The 16,638-nt window shown below is 39.5% G+C and overlaps 1 protein-coding gene across 1 annotated transcript in view; it reads left to right on the top strand.

Moving 5' to 3' along the window:
• Nucleotides 1-16,638, top strand: part of LOC136679433 (glypican-5-like) — a 146,151-nt gene that overhangs the window by 45,472 nt on the left and 84,041 nt on the right. The window contains exon 4 of the mRNA XM_066657949.1: nucleotides 12,800-12,957. Coding sequence (XP_066514046.1) covers nucleotides 12,800-12,957 — 158 coding nt within the window. The remainder of the gene's footprint in view (nucleotides 1-12,799; nucleotides 12,958-16,638) is intronic.

The following is a 16,638-nucleotide window of genomic DNA, read 5'->3' on the forward strand; positions in this document are numbered from 1 at the left end:
TGGATTCCCTTGTGGGATTCTTCCTTGTGTTTACATCAATCGCCAGGGAGACAGCGACACTACACAGTTTCCAGCAAGACAGCCGGCTTTGGGAAGACCACACTGCTGATCTTGTGTGATTTAATTATGGTGAGCGGAGAGAGAATGGGGAATGATTTTGATGAGGGTACAAGGAAGGAGGGAAAATGAGAGAGCAGAAGAGAAACGAGTAGGGATGCTGTAAATTTCTTTCAGGGAAACAAGCTATCAGAGGGACAGAGAGAGGAGGCAGAGGTTTTGGAGTGTGAGGCCAACCTCAGAGGTCAGACACTAAAGCTTTTCCAACTGGTGTGTGCATGGGTGGGTGTGTGAGATACAGGGGGGAATAGCGAGAAAAGAGCGAATCAGTGTTTTCAAGGGCAAACGCATTAAATCTGTGGTGTCAAAACAAATTCCCTGGCGGGACTAACTGCATTCTCTCGATCTTACTAATGCAGACTTTACAGCAAACAAGGAGGAAAACACAGTGAGGTCATCAAGATGAGTTGCTCAGATTGTTCTCGACTCTACGCCTGATGAAACCTTTGAAAGGCCCATATCACACACTCAGAAAACAAAAAATGCTGAACTTTACCCTGAATGGTACACACACAGAAATGTGTCTTTGGGATGGTACCCTCAAGGGTACATAATATGGCCTACTAACCTGTGTTTTCCTGTTTTAAAACAAGGAGTAGTCTTAAAAATATGATGTTTTGTTGTTGGTTAAGCAGGCAGTGTGCATAAATGTGTCAATGTGCATGTTTCATAGGCAGATTTGTTGACATTACAGACAGATACATTTATGACTGTAAACCATCAATCAAAAAAAAAAAATCTGAATTGATTAATTCGGTTTGTAATGTGAACGTAGCTTAAAAATACTAAAGAAGAATCCAGATCCTGTTTTTTGGCTAAAATATTTTTATTTGATTTTAATTATTTGAACTAGATTTTGATCCCCAGTGGTGCCTCAACTTTCAGAGGTCAAGGGTCCTAGAGAGTATTCTTCTCCTCTCTGGTTGGGTGGGATGTGCTCTCTTTGGCCTGTTAAGCTGTTTGGTGACTTTGCAGTAGTGGCAGTGCAGAAAGAATCAATGAGATGGCCTCAAATCTCTGAGGAAGTCTGGGTTTGCCCCACCCTCCTGAGGCTGGAGGCACTATGTGCGGTTAGAGGAGGATCACTGATGGATGGAACTGGTGATGACAGAGAGAGAACATTTGGCAAAAATTAGGGATACAAAAAAAATATAAATAATGTAGCATTTATTAAGTGAGGTAGAACAGCCAAGGCACTAGAGATGACTGTGAAAACACACACACACATACTTGCATACATACGGGGCAAAAACAGGCAGATCTAAATCCTCAAACTGGCGTTGGGTTCAGTGCTGACTCGGTGAATGGACCGCGTTCTAACCACTTCAACAGCACTGAGGTTAAAGCTGTCATTCCTGTCTGTGCTGAGATTCTTGAATCTGTTGCAGAAACAGACAGAGAGGATATGTAAGACTAATGCTTCTCATCAGTTGTGATGCGTATCCTTTCTCTGCAGTTTTGACCAGGCCAGTGTTTAGGTCAGTGTTGCCTTAAGTTATTGATGCTGCAGATTTCTGGATTTGTTTTTAATAAAAGAGCATTTGTTTGCCATTGAAAGAGGCAGCTTCAAATTTATTTTTCTGTCTGTCGCTCTTGATGGATGCACTTGAGGAGTTATTTATCTAGAACTGACGGATATCCTACAGTACAGCTTATTACAAATCACTTCAGCAGCTGTGCAGTTCTACAAAACTGTGTTCCTACCAAGAATGCTGTATTATTGTATAGTGTATGGGTGCCTCCTCATATGTGTCAGGTATAATGTTGGTTTCCTAGCTGCATAAGGAATTAAACCCTGTCCATGTGTGGGAGGGGGTTAATCCACTAATGGCGCTTTTCCACTGTGTGGTACCTACTCAAATTGACTCATCTTTTACTTGGCTTTTTTGTTTCGCAATTAGGCAAATTTGATACTTTGTACCTAGAACCTTTTCAGTCCCTGCTCACTTGGAGTTCCAAATTAGCCAAGTATGGACTAAACGTGATGTGTACATATTCAAGAGCGCTGTTTGGTGACTTGTTAATCCTGGTGGAATGCAGACATCCAGGACAAACTAAGCATTTGTAAAAATTTCCAAACTGCAGTATTGATCATGTTTGTTTTTATCCAAATCACAGTGGCAGCTCGTAAAATATCCATGTGGTCAAACTTTCCTTGGATTGGTGGCTGATGATGGTGCAAGAGCTGGACAGTGCAACAAGGGGAAAAAAACAAAAAAAAAACCAAAAAAAAAAATACACGCAAATACACAATGAATAAACAATGCTTAAAGCAACTGCTGATGTTGTTGTGGTTTCTAAAGCTCACATTTTCCATTAGAAACTGTTTTGCGACATCATGGGCTACATTTCAGTGGGAGCTGTGCTAGTGGAAATGCTACCAGGGACCAGGAACCAAAAAGTGAGTGGAGCCGAGCTGAGTCGGGTAGGTTGTCCAACACTGTTAAAATAAAATATACACTGAAAAATCACTGGATTAGGAACACCAACCTTGTATCTACACTCAGAAACAGGAGAGAGAGAGAGAGAAAGACAGAGAGAGAGAATGTTTACCATCAGTGGACAAAAGCCAGTGTCCAGTACCCACCAGGCATTGCAGCAAAAGAGCTGAGAAAGCCAGGAGGCTTCTGTAGCTGATCCTTACACAAATAAACCTGCAACACGGACCACCACAGCATGCAGAAACCCAATACCCCCTCAGTGAACAGAGAGTCAGATGCCAGTGACGGGCGAGCGAGAGAGCAGGTCACTCCCAGTGAGGAAAGAAAGGCTTGTGGGTTAAGACCCCCTGCTGGGCTTGACTTTCATTTCAGCCAAATCAGGAGATACATTAACTTCACTAGATGTATTTAACTAGAAGAAATGAGTCTGTTCCTTAGTCAGTTCTCCAGAAATCATGGCTGTGGTTGACTGATTTCAGTTTACACTGTCCTTTTTTCAAATTCTCTCACCCATTTTCAGATATTTACAATACCACCTATTTGCTAGGCCCCTTTCAGTCACACAGTGCCATCAAGCTGGGGGGATGAAGGCTAGAACATGCAACATATGAAGAGGCATATGTAAACAGCCATATAATTTTGAAATGTTAGCCAAAGCAGCATCGTTGGACAGCTGAACACACTTGGAGAAGAACTCTAACTAGACAGGTCTCCGTGTGAAATTGTACATATTGTACTAATAGACCATTCCTAGAGTTCGTAAATAGTGGGAATTACAATTGGTATTCGTAAAACATGTATTGTGTTTTTAAGGATGGTCCTGTGGACTTATGGCAACCGGACATGAAAAAATCTGTCAGAAATGTAACTCTAAATGTAAACATAAATTGTAGTTATTAACCTAACTATTCTTTGCTTTTTTAATACCACTGCTAACACCAAACAAAACTTTACTTAACCATTAACCTAAAACTAAGCTCCTAAAGATTAGAAAACAACATTGTTTTGAGCAAGTTAAATGTTACTACTAACACTACTAACTTTAAACTTAATCATAAACCTAACCTTAACCCTAAACATAACTGTTAAAGCAAAACACTTAACTTTAATTCTGGAGTTAAGACTAAACATGTCTAACCACATTGTTTTGACAGCGTTAAATGCTATTGCTAACACCAAACCCTAAACCTAACCCTAATCCTAACTTTAAGCCTAACTCTAAGTTGCACATAAAATCTAATTGTAAACGCCATACGGTTAGAAATGGCAGTGTTTTGTGCTTGTGCAGCGCTATTGCTATTGGGAATCCATGGCTGCTTCTACATATGGAGGACACACGGAACGGACTTGTGTTCTCCAGAAGAACGGTCTTGAGAAGTCAATTTGTCAGGTTGTAATGCCTCAGGGAATGATGGGTTTTTCAGGTCATTCTCATGGACAAGTCATGAACCGATGCATCCTCTTTATTTTGGGCAGAGTGAAAACAACATTCGAGTGTGTGTGGATTTACAGAAACAGAGCCCCCAGTGCATGGGAGTTGGCTTAGCATTTTATGCTTTGCATAACTGTGTTGTGTACATTTGATAGTTGGCTATGCAGTTATTTCTATATACTGTGGCTTCATTGAAGTCTCAGGTTAATTATATCAAATATAGAAGACTATAGAAACAAATATGCTGCATTCACATAGTCACAGAAGGACTACGTATGCAGATTGTAGACGGATGTAAAATGAAATATGAGAATGAGAAACTCTGAAAAGCACTGGGCCTCTGTTTATCATAAATGATAAATGGCCAGCCATCATTTCCTCGTACTGTAAATAATATTTTGTGTTTATAGCAGTGCTGCATGTGAGTTTATTTACTTTACGAATATCCCATGTTGATCATTAAGCTGCTTTTCAGAATGAATTTGTGTAATGATTTTTGAACCATACGATTTGGCTGGAACTTGCCAGGGCTGTGGCGTATTGTGAATATGTTTATGTAGGTATCTGGATTTTAAATTATGATATCAGATATCTCAGTTGGCCACTGGTTAGAATACTTCATGTTTTCAATATTACCTTCTAGACTGTGTCAGATCTGTATTAGTCTTGTCTTAAACATTTTAGATCCAGGAGTTTCTGAAATTTAAATTAATAAAATAAGCTTTTGGATGTAATCAACGATTTCTGATCTTATTTAACCTCCTCCTGTGTTAGCTTTCTGTTACCATCTCTTATGTTAATGGGTCGGTTTTGACCCGTGTCTTAAATCAGCCATAAGACAATCATTTATCAACCAATTTGTTTCTTACTTCTTGTTGACCTTGTTATTCTTCCTTATCCATGAAAGGATTGGTTTTAATTGTTTATTGCTGCAGACTGTAAACTGGAGATGTACACTCTACAAAACACCAACTCTAAACTGACTGGGCCTTACGTGTCTGGACATGTCTGTCTTTCCTTGTTTTGTGAAACAGACAAAGATAGAAGCCCCTAACTGAAGCTCGAGTGGTTGTAGGAGGAGACAGCTGTAGGCTGTTGGTGTATAGTGTGTTTACGAGTCCAGATTTGGCACTTGTTTTCTGATTTAAAATTATACCTGGGTCGAAATTGACCCTAACAACAGAAAATAAACAATTTTAACAAGAACATTTTATAATTTAGTAAAAAAAAAATATATATTATATTGTTTAAATAGAAGTTCCTGACAAAGTCAAAAAGTCTTGATGCAATAAACAAATTTATGGAGCGCTTGTGTGCATTTAAAACCTAAAACGTGTCGCTCAAGACCCTAACACAAGAGGAAGGTTAAACACATTGAATGTCAGTGTCGATTTTTTTTTAGACTTTTGGTTTATTGATTACAAGTTACGTTTATTAGCATAATTACACAATTATTTAATCCTTAGTACACTGCAAAAAATTGTTGTACGAATATAATTAGATTATTTCTAACTTATTTTTACCTGTTTTAAATTATTTTATCTACAGAAAGTGTCTTATTCCATTGGCAGATATTTTTGCTTCTTTTAAGCATCTTTTTATGTTATTTATTGAATTATGCAAAAATATCTGTATCTAGTCATCCAACAATTTCCAAATGAGTAATACTAGATATTTAGACTAGATTTAAGTAAATTTTACTTGCTTAGATTACATTTTGTTGCAGTGTAGGCTCCAGACTCACCGTGACCCTGACTTTAATAAGTGGTTAAAGTATGTATGTATGAATGAACGTATTGTTATGTTTTGGGTACATTTTCATATAATTTTAGAGCATGTTTACACTTCTGTTTCACAAGTAATGATTAAAAGGTGAAACAAGTGCTGCGACTTGTTCTTACACTGAAGCAAGAAACATCTACACACGGAAAGAACATCATCAAATTCAGATGATGATAAACGTCAGAGGCATTTTAAGGCATTCACACTACTGGTCCTGGAATCAGACTTCCGAGACCCCCAGCGGAGTGGACCATCTGTGGGGCCCTGGGGATCAGTTTGGAAACCACTACAGGGGACCTGTGGGGCTTGACTAAGAAATAGAGTCTGTGTCTCTGTAATGAGCAGTGACAACACACACACACACACACAGACACAAACACACACACACACACTAACACAGATCAGGCCAAATTAATTAGCAGCTTGTGTAGGGAACATGCCTGCACCAGCAGAAAGACTATCCCTCACTTTCTGTTCCTTCACTTCTTCTCCAGTTCCATTAGGGAATGTTTCTGAAGAAATACATGTCTATTACACGTAAAGACAGGTGCGTACACACACACACACACACACACACACACACACACACGCACACCATTTCCAAATAGTTTTGCTGTTGTGCAAAATGTAAATGAAAGAAGAATGCAATGCAATGCAACACCATACAACTCAGTATTTAATTAAAAACTTTACAAAGACAATATTTCAAAAGTTGAAACTTCTAAATATATGCCCACTTTGAATTTTATGCCAGTGGCACGTTCTTTGAATGAGCTATTATGTTTTAATGATTTGTCTTTACTTACATTTTGCACAGCGTCCCAATTTTTCTGGAAATGGGTTTTGTGCAAACACTTAAACCATACGTTACATCCACACTTCATGTTTCAAGCTCCTGATTTTACTGCTGGATAAGTGAGTTGTGGCTGAAGTGTGGAATGAAGTGTATTTCATTTTTTGTTTGATCTCGTCCTTCAAGCTGTCATCAGAAAACTGAAGCTAGGCCCGTCTCCTGTCGACCTGCAGCATCTCAAATGCATTTATCCTTCTTTATTGTTCATTTCATTCCCCTCCAAAATCTCCCCTCACAGCACCCTCCATGCTTCTCATGTTTTCTTCTCTCAGATGTTTTGAGTTTGGAGAGCCATATTTCTCTCAGAGGCCAGCAGTTGACTGCTTTCTTTTCTCCCTCATGGATCTTTCTTTCTTAAACATCCATGTCTCTTTTGCCTTTTTTTTTCCGCTGGCTAAGAACCAGAGGCATGTTCTACCGCAGGCGTTTGTATTAAAGGGCCTGTGCCTAACATTTTTGTCATGTTTTATTATGTTCCCTGAGGTCCACTTCTAATATATTTCTAACAAAAACAATCATCACTCATTGTCATCTGACCATTTTTCTGCTGATCTTATTCCTTATATCTTCCTGTTCCTTTAAGACTCGCACCTAAATGAGCTCTGTTCTGATTGGCCCTGTGTTGTGTATCATTTGATAAAGGGCACAGGTGAAATTCAGTTTATATTTTGAAATGTGCTCATGCAGTTTCATTTTCATATTATATTTTATGGACAGGACCAGTCAGGACCTAGACCAAATCACAGCAACAAAACAGCTCTAACAAGACTAACCATTTACTACACCTTTTACTTGATAAATGCTGTATCTCTATCCTGGTCCTGCTTGATTTGAGTGCAGATTTTTGTATCAAAGATCATGCAATGTTACTTCATAAGCTGGAACATCTAGGAGGCCCTCTCTAGGTTCAGATCCTATTATCCTACTTTTGTAAAATTTGTTCCACAAGGGTCAGTCCTTAGCCCTCTACTATTCAACCTATATATGCTTCCACAAGGTACAGTACTTGGTAGTCATGGTATTCAATTCCACTGCTACGCTGATGATACCCAGCTTTACATATCAGCAAACTTAACAATGGTGCTTGTCTACATAGAATAACAGACTGCCTAATAGAAAATGCTAGCTGGAAGATGCTAAATTCTCTAGGTACAGATATTCAGAAACATATGCTTGCTAGTGCTGCTATTAATCTTGACAATTTCCAAGTAATAACCAGTACCTTAATTAAAAACTTAGGGGAGGCTTTTGACTCCACTCTTACGAAACAAACATTGTCTAAATTTTTGCATGTTCTCTGTAAACAGAATTTCTTCTTTGAAAGGCATGTGAAGAATGTGAGTTCGGATTAGTGCTGGGCTGGGTTTCCAGGCAGGGATATTGGCTGATACCACTGACATTAAGGAAGTAGTCATGCATTTTTGTAGCGATGAGCTAATGTTCTTTTGGCGAATGAAATCACCTAATGCAGTGAGATGGGTGGGGAGTAAGGCAAAACGTAAAGCTCCATTTATTATTATTTTTTTTTCTAATGTTTGCAAAAGAGTTAACAAAAAAAAAATGCACCAGGGAAAACAGTGTTGGCATTATATTGTCTGAAAGGGTATCCAGTGCGAAACCTCTTTAAATAATAGGCTAAAATACAGGCAGCTACATTTTTCTATGAATTTCAAACCTTTCAAATCAAATAGGATTATGTCACAATGCAGTTTCCAAAATGACAGATGAAAAAGTAGTTCAACTGTGTAGAAAAAGGGGCTTTAAAAGTTAACATTTTCTTTTTCAGAGAATGTGCACAAAAATTTGATCACCTGGAGCCTACCAGCCCACAAACAGTGAAACAAGGCTGCTGTATTTTTGTGAAATGCAGAGACTTTATAATTGTCCTGCCTCCTCATCCGAGCATCTCCAATCACAGGACTGGATCCCTGTTTAGGTGAGATCACAAAGATGAGGTTAAACAGAGCTAAAAAAACATGATGTGTGCAGAGAAATAGTAGTTATTAAAAAAAGTACTGGTTAAATATGGTGAAAATGTGAATGGAAAAGAGAACCAAGTGATAATGACTAAAAATCTGAGATTCTGCTCCTCACTCCTGGGCTCTCGCGCTGAACTAATCTTTGGCTCATTCTTATTTAAAGGAACAGGCGCTGAAACCGGTCGCTCTGATTTGACAGGGCAAGAACTCTGCTGTGCCGTTTGACCACAGCAGGTCATAGACATTTAATTATACCCCAACTTTGTAATTTTGTGGAAAATGGGTAGAATAAGCCCCTTTTATCAACTGTGCAGGACCTTTTTTAAATCACAGACACTTTCACCATCAGATATATAGTACATTCTTCTTTGAAAGACTGAAGAAAGTCGTCTTCTAAATCCTTCTACTATGAGAAGACAACTTTGAGTCCGAAAGGATTTGTAGCTTCAATAAACTGTTACTGAGAAAAGGAAATAGACAACAAAGATGAAGATTGCTCTGGCGTTCTGAGACTTATGGGCTATCCACTCTATAGCCCAACATTTATTGAATATGTTAGTGATTACTTAAAGCTTGAGAAGCAGAAGATGCTTTTCAGAAAAACATTCTTGCCGTATTTTTCAAATTACCCCTACTTTTTCTTATCTCATTTGCACCCATAATGGGATAACTCATAGAACACACTTTATTATTTTCAGTGCCAACTTGAAAACGCAGCATCATTTCCATCATGAAATGGAACTCAGAACTGATGACTGGTGGCTGGAACTTCTCAAAAGTCCAGTGCAACAAAGGGATTTGGTTTCTCTCAAATGACTTGCTGGACTGAATTAAACTACAAAACAGAAGTTATTTAAAGCCTCACTCAGTTTGAAATTGAGTAAAACCATTTTGACTCATATGGCATCAGGCACATTAATTTAGTTGCCAAAGTTTCTGGGTAGGGGTGCTTTTAATTAGAGATGGAATTTTGGACGAAGCTCCCATTGCGACTGGGTTAAGAACATTATGTTGATAGCGACTCGGCATGTAGCTCCAAAACACACACACACAGATTATTTTCAGAAAATAAATAGGGTTCCCATGCTATTATGAAAAAAAAAAAAGATATCCTCAAAATATTTACCATGGAGGCTAATGTCAATAAACTATCCAGAACACAACAATATCGGGACAGAAATATTTTCCCTACACACTCACATTCAATCATTGCTTCTGGTGTATTTTACCTACTGAGGCTTAAAGCTTTCAAAACATCACTGATGGAGCCGTGCTGATCTCTGTAATAAGGCTTGAAGCTTTAATGTCCTTTAAAGTAGGGTGTTCAAATAACTTATTTTTAAAAGTCAATGACATGGACACATATGTTTGATTGTGCACTACGTAGCTTTTTATCATCTCTGTAGAAAATTATGAAAAGAAATGAGATGGCCTAGAGCAGCTGCATATGACCCTCAATGCTAAGTGTGATCAAGACCGAGATCAATCCTCCCAGCACTTTACAGTTGAACAGGGCTACTGTGTTTTCTGGAGTGATGAAGCACCTTCAGTTTGTGTACATTTCATTATTTGGGTTGCCGTTTCTTATCCTGTAATAGATAAATAGATAATGACATATTTCCCAGTTTTGAATGATATAACAAACTGATCACAGACATTTCTGTAGGTGTCTTTTTAACTTTACTTTAATGGATAAAGTCAAAAACAAAAAAGTCAGGATTAAACCCCTGTTTACAGCAGTTTCAGATTATATCAATATATGATTCACTTAGAAATTATTTAGAGCTTTGTTTGTTTTAAGTTGCACTACAAAAGGCATCGCAAACTCAAGTCTGAGTCGACTCCAAGTATCCCGACTCTCTGAATCATTGGTCAGGAGTTGATCCCGACTCCTAGACCCTCCTGACTGCTCTCACTGTGCAGAAAAAAATTACCCCTTGTTGCAGGACTGTGAGAAAGAAAGACTATTTTGAAACAAAATCTCCTCACACTAAAGGAAAAATAAATAAATAAATAAATAAATAAAAAATCGTAGTCCAAAGCTAGATCTTTTTTGACCTCAGTAAAGCTCATGTGGATGACTGCTATCAAATCCTCACTGACATGTTCTCACATGCCTTCACAGAAGAAAAGACTCCTGTAATGGAAGGCAATTGTACTATTAATAAAGTAATGGCATAAATACTTTGATATAATAATTAAGTTCTTTAATACAGAGTCAGGTAATGACCAGTGATTTGCCTCGCGTCTGAACACTCCCTGTCCATCAGAACGCCACTGCTGACTGCCATTGAAATTATTATGGCATTGTAAACTTCCATTTAAATTCCATCTTAAGAGCACATGCCATGACTTTCAACATTCCTCTTCCAGAGCTGGTGCCTGGGCCACTGGGGACGTAGCGTCACTGGCTGGAGTATATTTAGGTGGTGTGTGAGGGTAGGGCACCTGTGGTTTAAGGAAAAGTTAAAAAGGGTTATTGTGACTCTGAGATGCTATCCGCAGTCCAGAACCTCCACTACTTGCAATTCAATCTGTTTGTGTGTGTTTTTAAAGGGCAAAGCCACTCGGGGCCCGAGGGCTTTGGCCATATTTTTAAAAATAGATTGTCAGTGAGTTGTTGAGACACATGATTTTAATTGGACAGTGACATTAGAATAGTGATTGCATTGCTTTGGTAGCATTTACGTGTGGAGTGTAGCTCTTTATTGTACTTTAATTTGGGTTTAATGTATCACAAAGCACATTGTTTACATAAGTTCCCTACCATTTGTATGTAAAGGCACACACACACTTCATGACCTGAGACTAAAGTTAATTTAAACCTTTTTTGACTTTTCATTCATGAGCTTTGATATTATCTGAGATCTGATACTCGACCTCGTTGGTCTGGTGATGTATAAAGTGTTTTATGATTTGTTTTCTCACAGTGGCCAGCTCTTACTATTCTCAGACTTTTTTAGTTTTATTCTTTTTACATACTTTCGTTTCTTTGATGACGTTTCTGCATGAGTGTCTGTAATTGAAAAATGTAGGTCTATGTGTTTAACAGAGGGCTGCATAATAAGGCTTCCCACTCTGTGGGATCACATGAGCTCCCATTAGCTAATACGGCTATAGAAGCTGGAGTCCAATATGAATGGCCCTCATTTTCCGTATCGGTGCAGAATAATTGATTCTAATTGAGTTTTAGTTTACGAGTGTGTTCAAGCGAGACACTGTGTTTGCTGTGACTGAAAGACTGAAGCTCTATTTATGAGTCAGGGAGCTTTCAGTGGAATGAGACGGTATTGATCAGGCACTAGGCCTGTGTGTTTGTGTGCATGTGCTAAAGTAAGACATATATTCATGGCTTGCCAAGGCAGTCCATTTGAGTCTGGGGGTGTGTGTGTCAGTGCTATAACTGTAATTACCATTATAAACGTTTTCAAGTCTGCTTCATCATGACGGCTTCATTTGCATTGGGCCTTGTTTATGAAATGTGAGATGGAAATGAAGTACTTTGTGATGAACAAATTCAGAAGCTGAGTTTTGAGTTCCTTGAGGTCCAGAGTAGGGCCCAACTGTTTGACAGTTTTGTAAATATTACAGACTCTGAATATCTCATGACTGATAATACATACTGATCAAATTTAATGTGGTCAGAAATGGTATACTGTGGAGCAGACGTACATGAACTAGCTGGGAGTCACTATGTCTAATGCCAAGTGTTGGCTGCAGGGGTATAAACCCCTCCAGCACTGGGCTGTGGATCAGGGGAATTGCATACTCTGCAGTAATGGACCTACATCCAATCAATGGGATGAGGTAGAGAGGCTTTTGTGATGTAGAACAAATAGTACAACATCAGTGCCATCAAATCCTCACAGCAATGTTCCAACATCTGTCTAAAACCCTCTCATAAGAATAAAACTCTTACTGCTGCAAATGGGGCCAAAGTCCCTATTAATATGCTTCATTTGAGAACAAAGTGTTGTCTTTCTGCTGTGTGTGTGTGTGTGTGTGTGTGTGCGTGTGTGTGTTGATTAACCCTAAAGCACAGTTAGAACCAATTCCATTAGAGAGCCTCAGCTAATGGTTGCCAAAGACAATCTATCTCAGTCCAATGTGCTTTAAAAATCCCTCTGTCTCAATCCATATAATTCACTCCTCTTTTCTTTTCTTGTTTTTTCTTCCCTTACTTTCTTTCTCCTAGGTGGATAAATTGTGCGGTCAGTCTATAACAGAGAGCCACAGTGTGCAGGCCACCACCATTAAAACGGTACCCACAGTAACAGATACCCCACCATCCTTCACCAACCAGTCAGATGCCCCGGCCATGGAGCAGCTGGGCAAACTGTCCCACCTGCAGAGGTTAGACATTTCTTATACTGTTTTTCTTAGACATGTAGAGTTTGTACTATATATGCACTCTGAGTAATGAAACCACCCCTAAATATTGTATCTTTTACACGTATCTGTGTTTTGTGACATTTTGACAGTGTAAATAGCTTTTGTATTTTTCTAATCATATGTGTGTGTGTTGGGGTTGGGGTGGGGAGCATCCATAATTGTTACACAAATTTTGATCCAACATTTACATGTGTATTAAACAGGTGAAACATTTGTTCATGTTCCTTGAAATATTAAAAGCAGGAACATTCATTCATTCATGGTCTGAAACCCTTGTCCAGTTCAGTGTCGTGGTGGGTCTAGAGCTGGAATCACTGGGCCCAAAGCAGGAACACACCCAGGGGGTGCCAGTCCTTCATGGGGTGACACACACTCACACCTTCACTTACACACTCAACATATGGACACTTTGTGAGTCACCAAACCACCTACCAATGTGTGTTTTTGGAGTGTGGGAGGAAACTGGAGCACCCAGAGGAAACCCACGCGGACACAGAGAGAACACACCACACTCCTCACAGACAGTCACCCGGAGGAAACCCACGCATACACAGGAAGAACACACCACACTCCTCACAGACAGTCACCTGAAGGAAACCCATGCAGACACAGGGAGAACACACCACACTCCTCACAGACAGTCACCCAGAGGAAACCCACGCGGACACAGAGAGAACACACCACACTCCTCACAGACAGTCACCCGGAGGAAACCCAAGCAGACACAGGGAGAACACACCACACTCCTCACAGACAGTCACCCGGAGGAAACCCACGCAGACACAGGGAGAACACACCACACTCCTCACAGACAGTCACCAGGAGGAAACCCACGCAGACACAGGGAGAACACACCAACTCCTCAGAGACAGTCACCCGGAACAGGACTCAAACCCACAACCTCCAGGTCCCCGGAGCTGTGTGACTGCGACACCTACCTGCTGCACCACCGTTTTGTGTAAAATAGACAAATTACATGCTCAATTATGTTTTAGAAGTGTAGATGGAATATTTAAAGTACATGGTGTTTAATGCAGTATTATTTGCTGTTGGTCTGTGTTGCCCTGTGAAGGACTGGCGCCCCCTCCAGGGTGTATTCCAGCCTTGCACCCAATGATTCCAGGTAGGCTCTGGACCCACCGCCGCCCTGAATTGGATAAGGGTTACAGATAATGAATGAATGATATTTGCTGTTGAGTAATATTGTTTGGGGTTATCGCAAGTTTAGTAAAATGGAAATGTGCACTGTTCTTTAATCCTTACATTAATTATAGAAGATGATGTATACATGCCCTCTTAGTTACTTCAGACATCGTTCAGATAGTAATGACCGGAGTTGTGTGGGAGGATCTGGATCATGTGGAGTGAAGTGTGTATATAGTTCAGACCAGATGAGCCGAGTTCAGATAACTGGGTTTGGTTCTGTTGATTGCTTAGTCAAGGCGAGGTAGGTGGATTGAATTAACTAGATTGGTGTTTGTTGTGTTGAGCAGGGAATAGGGTAAGTGTGGTGAGTTTAGATGGTTTGAGATATGTGTTTTGTGTTCAGTGGAACTGAGTTGGTTGTATGGGATTAAGTAGGTTTAGGTTAACTTGTGTAGATAGGGATGATGGAGCAGAGATCATTGTTGGTTTGGATTAATGGGAGTTGTTTAGATTGGGATGAGTTGAGTTTATAGGGTTCAATTGTGTGTTTTATGTTAGAAGTTGGGTTATGCCTGGTCCCACACTACAGGAGTTTAAAAGTCCTAATCGATTTTGAAATTATGAACACGCTACATGTTAAAAATAAATAATGAATAAATAAATAAATAAATAAATAAAATAAAATAAAAAAAAATAAAAATAAATGTCCTTTTTTACATATATTTATTTGTGGATGTCATCAAATTTAATTGTAAGAACAGGCTACAATTTCTCTCAATTAAAATATATAAATAAAAAAAAAATAAATAAAATAAAAATAATAAAAAAATTGCTCAGCTCATTTTCTTAAGGCATGGTGTTAACATCACCTTTCATATTTTGGCATCTACCCCAGACTGCAGGATTCTGATTCATAAATATTGAACATTTCCTATTTACAATTCACAATCTGGGTGGCCCTGACTGCACTGGGAGAATACCAGAGAAGTAAAGACTGGATTATGGCCTCCCACACTACAGGACGATCTTAGAGTATAATTGTTTATGTTCACCCTGAAATCAGGAGACTGGGGACCTTTTGCCACTGAGGAACACATCGGACCGATGACCCTGTAATGTGGGCCAGGCATTAAGGCTGAGGAGCTGAGTTTAGCTGAGGTTTGGTATAAGGCAGTTTTAGGTTGAATTGGCTGGACTGTTTGGGTGGAGCTGAGTATATCTGTTTGGTTTGGGTTGAGAAGAGTGGGTGTGTTAGGTTTAGTTGAATGGGTTGAGTTGAAATGTGTTAACTAAAGATAATCTGTTTGGTTTAAACTCCTGGGTTGGGGTCACTTGGTTTTACCACTTTAAACTGTTTAAGGTTTAGTCATTTATCGTTTTAAAAAGTGCATAATTATATGTACAGGGTCTGGACGGTCAGAAAGTGATCTTGCCCATGAGGGATGCCTGTGTCACTTGGAAAAGAAATGTTACACTGCTTGCTCTCTCAAGACTTGCAGTCTCCATCAGTAATAGAAACTAAGCCTGTGATAGAAAGTGAGCTGCACTAAAAGATATACTATATACAAATGTTATGAGGGTTTTTAACACCTTACACACACACATAACAAACACACACACAGCGTGGACCCCTATACTGGAGCAGCAGTGCTACAGATCCATATCCCGCAGAGCTGGCAGACAGAGTGTTATGGTTGGCACAGAGGGCAGTGCCCGTTGGCAATCTGAATGAAAGCATTAGAAGGAGATGGAGGAGGCACTTCCTGTCTGGCTTTTCTGTCCCTCTGAGCAGAAGCCAGTGAGAAAACTGTTTGGCACACATTGATGACATTATTCTCCAGAGTTCACAGTTGGCTTTTTTGAATTTTCCATAAAAGTCAGGTTTGGTAGGAATTATCATTTGGAGCTGAATACAGTAGAACACAATACAGGAAAAGTGGCTGATCCATGCTCTGCCTACAAATGTGTTCTTTCAAAGCAGCACATGCGAGGTTGGACAGGCAAAGTGTTGTCAAATATCTTTACAAAACTGATAAGAAATTCTACTATATTCATTCTTTCTGATTTTGTGCTGTATCTTAATCAGAGTGCATCCTCGTCTGAGTCTCTCTGAGCAAAGCGCTGGACCCACGTATATGTGACAGCGGAAAGACGAGGTTAACTAGCAAAACGAACACAAGCGAGACATGAAATACGGCTGAAACAAGAACAAATCAAGAAAGAGAACAAGGTCAAAACAGCTGAAAACCAGAGTTTCTGCACCTGGCTCCTCAGTCCTGGACTCTCGCTCTGAACTGAGCTGTAGCTCCTTTTCATTTAAAGGAACAGGTGTTGAGACCAGTCTTTGTGAACAGGACTGGTTAGGGAGGGACTGTGTTATTTGATCCTTGTGGTATTTTGACAGAAAGCACAAACCACAGCCCCAGCGACATGTTGCACAAATCAGAACACATTTGTGGGTGAAGCATGGAAAAATCCATTGTTGAATCTTATTTT

Source organism: Hoplias malabaricus, chromosome Y, assembly GCF_029633855.1.
Source record: "Hoplias malabaricus isolate fHopMal1 chromosome Y, fHopMal1.hap1, whole genome shotgun sequence".
In the NCBI taxonomy this organism is placed as follows: Eukaryota; Metazoa; Chordata; class Actinopteri; order Characiformes; family Erythrinidae; genus Hoplias; species Hoplias malabaricus.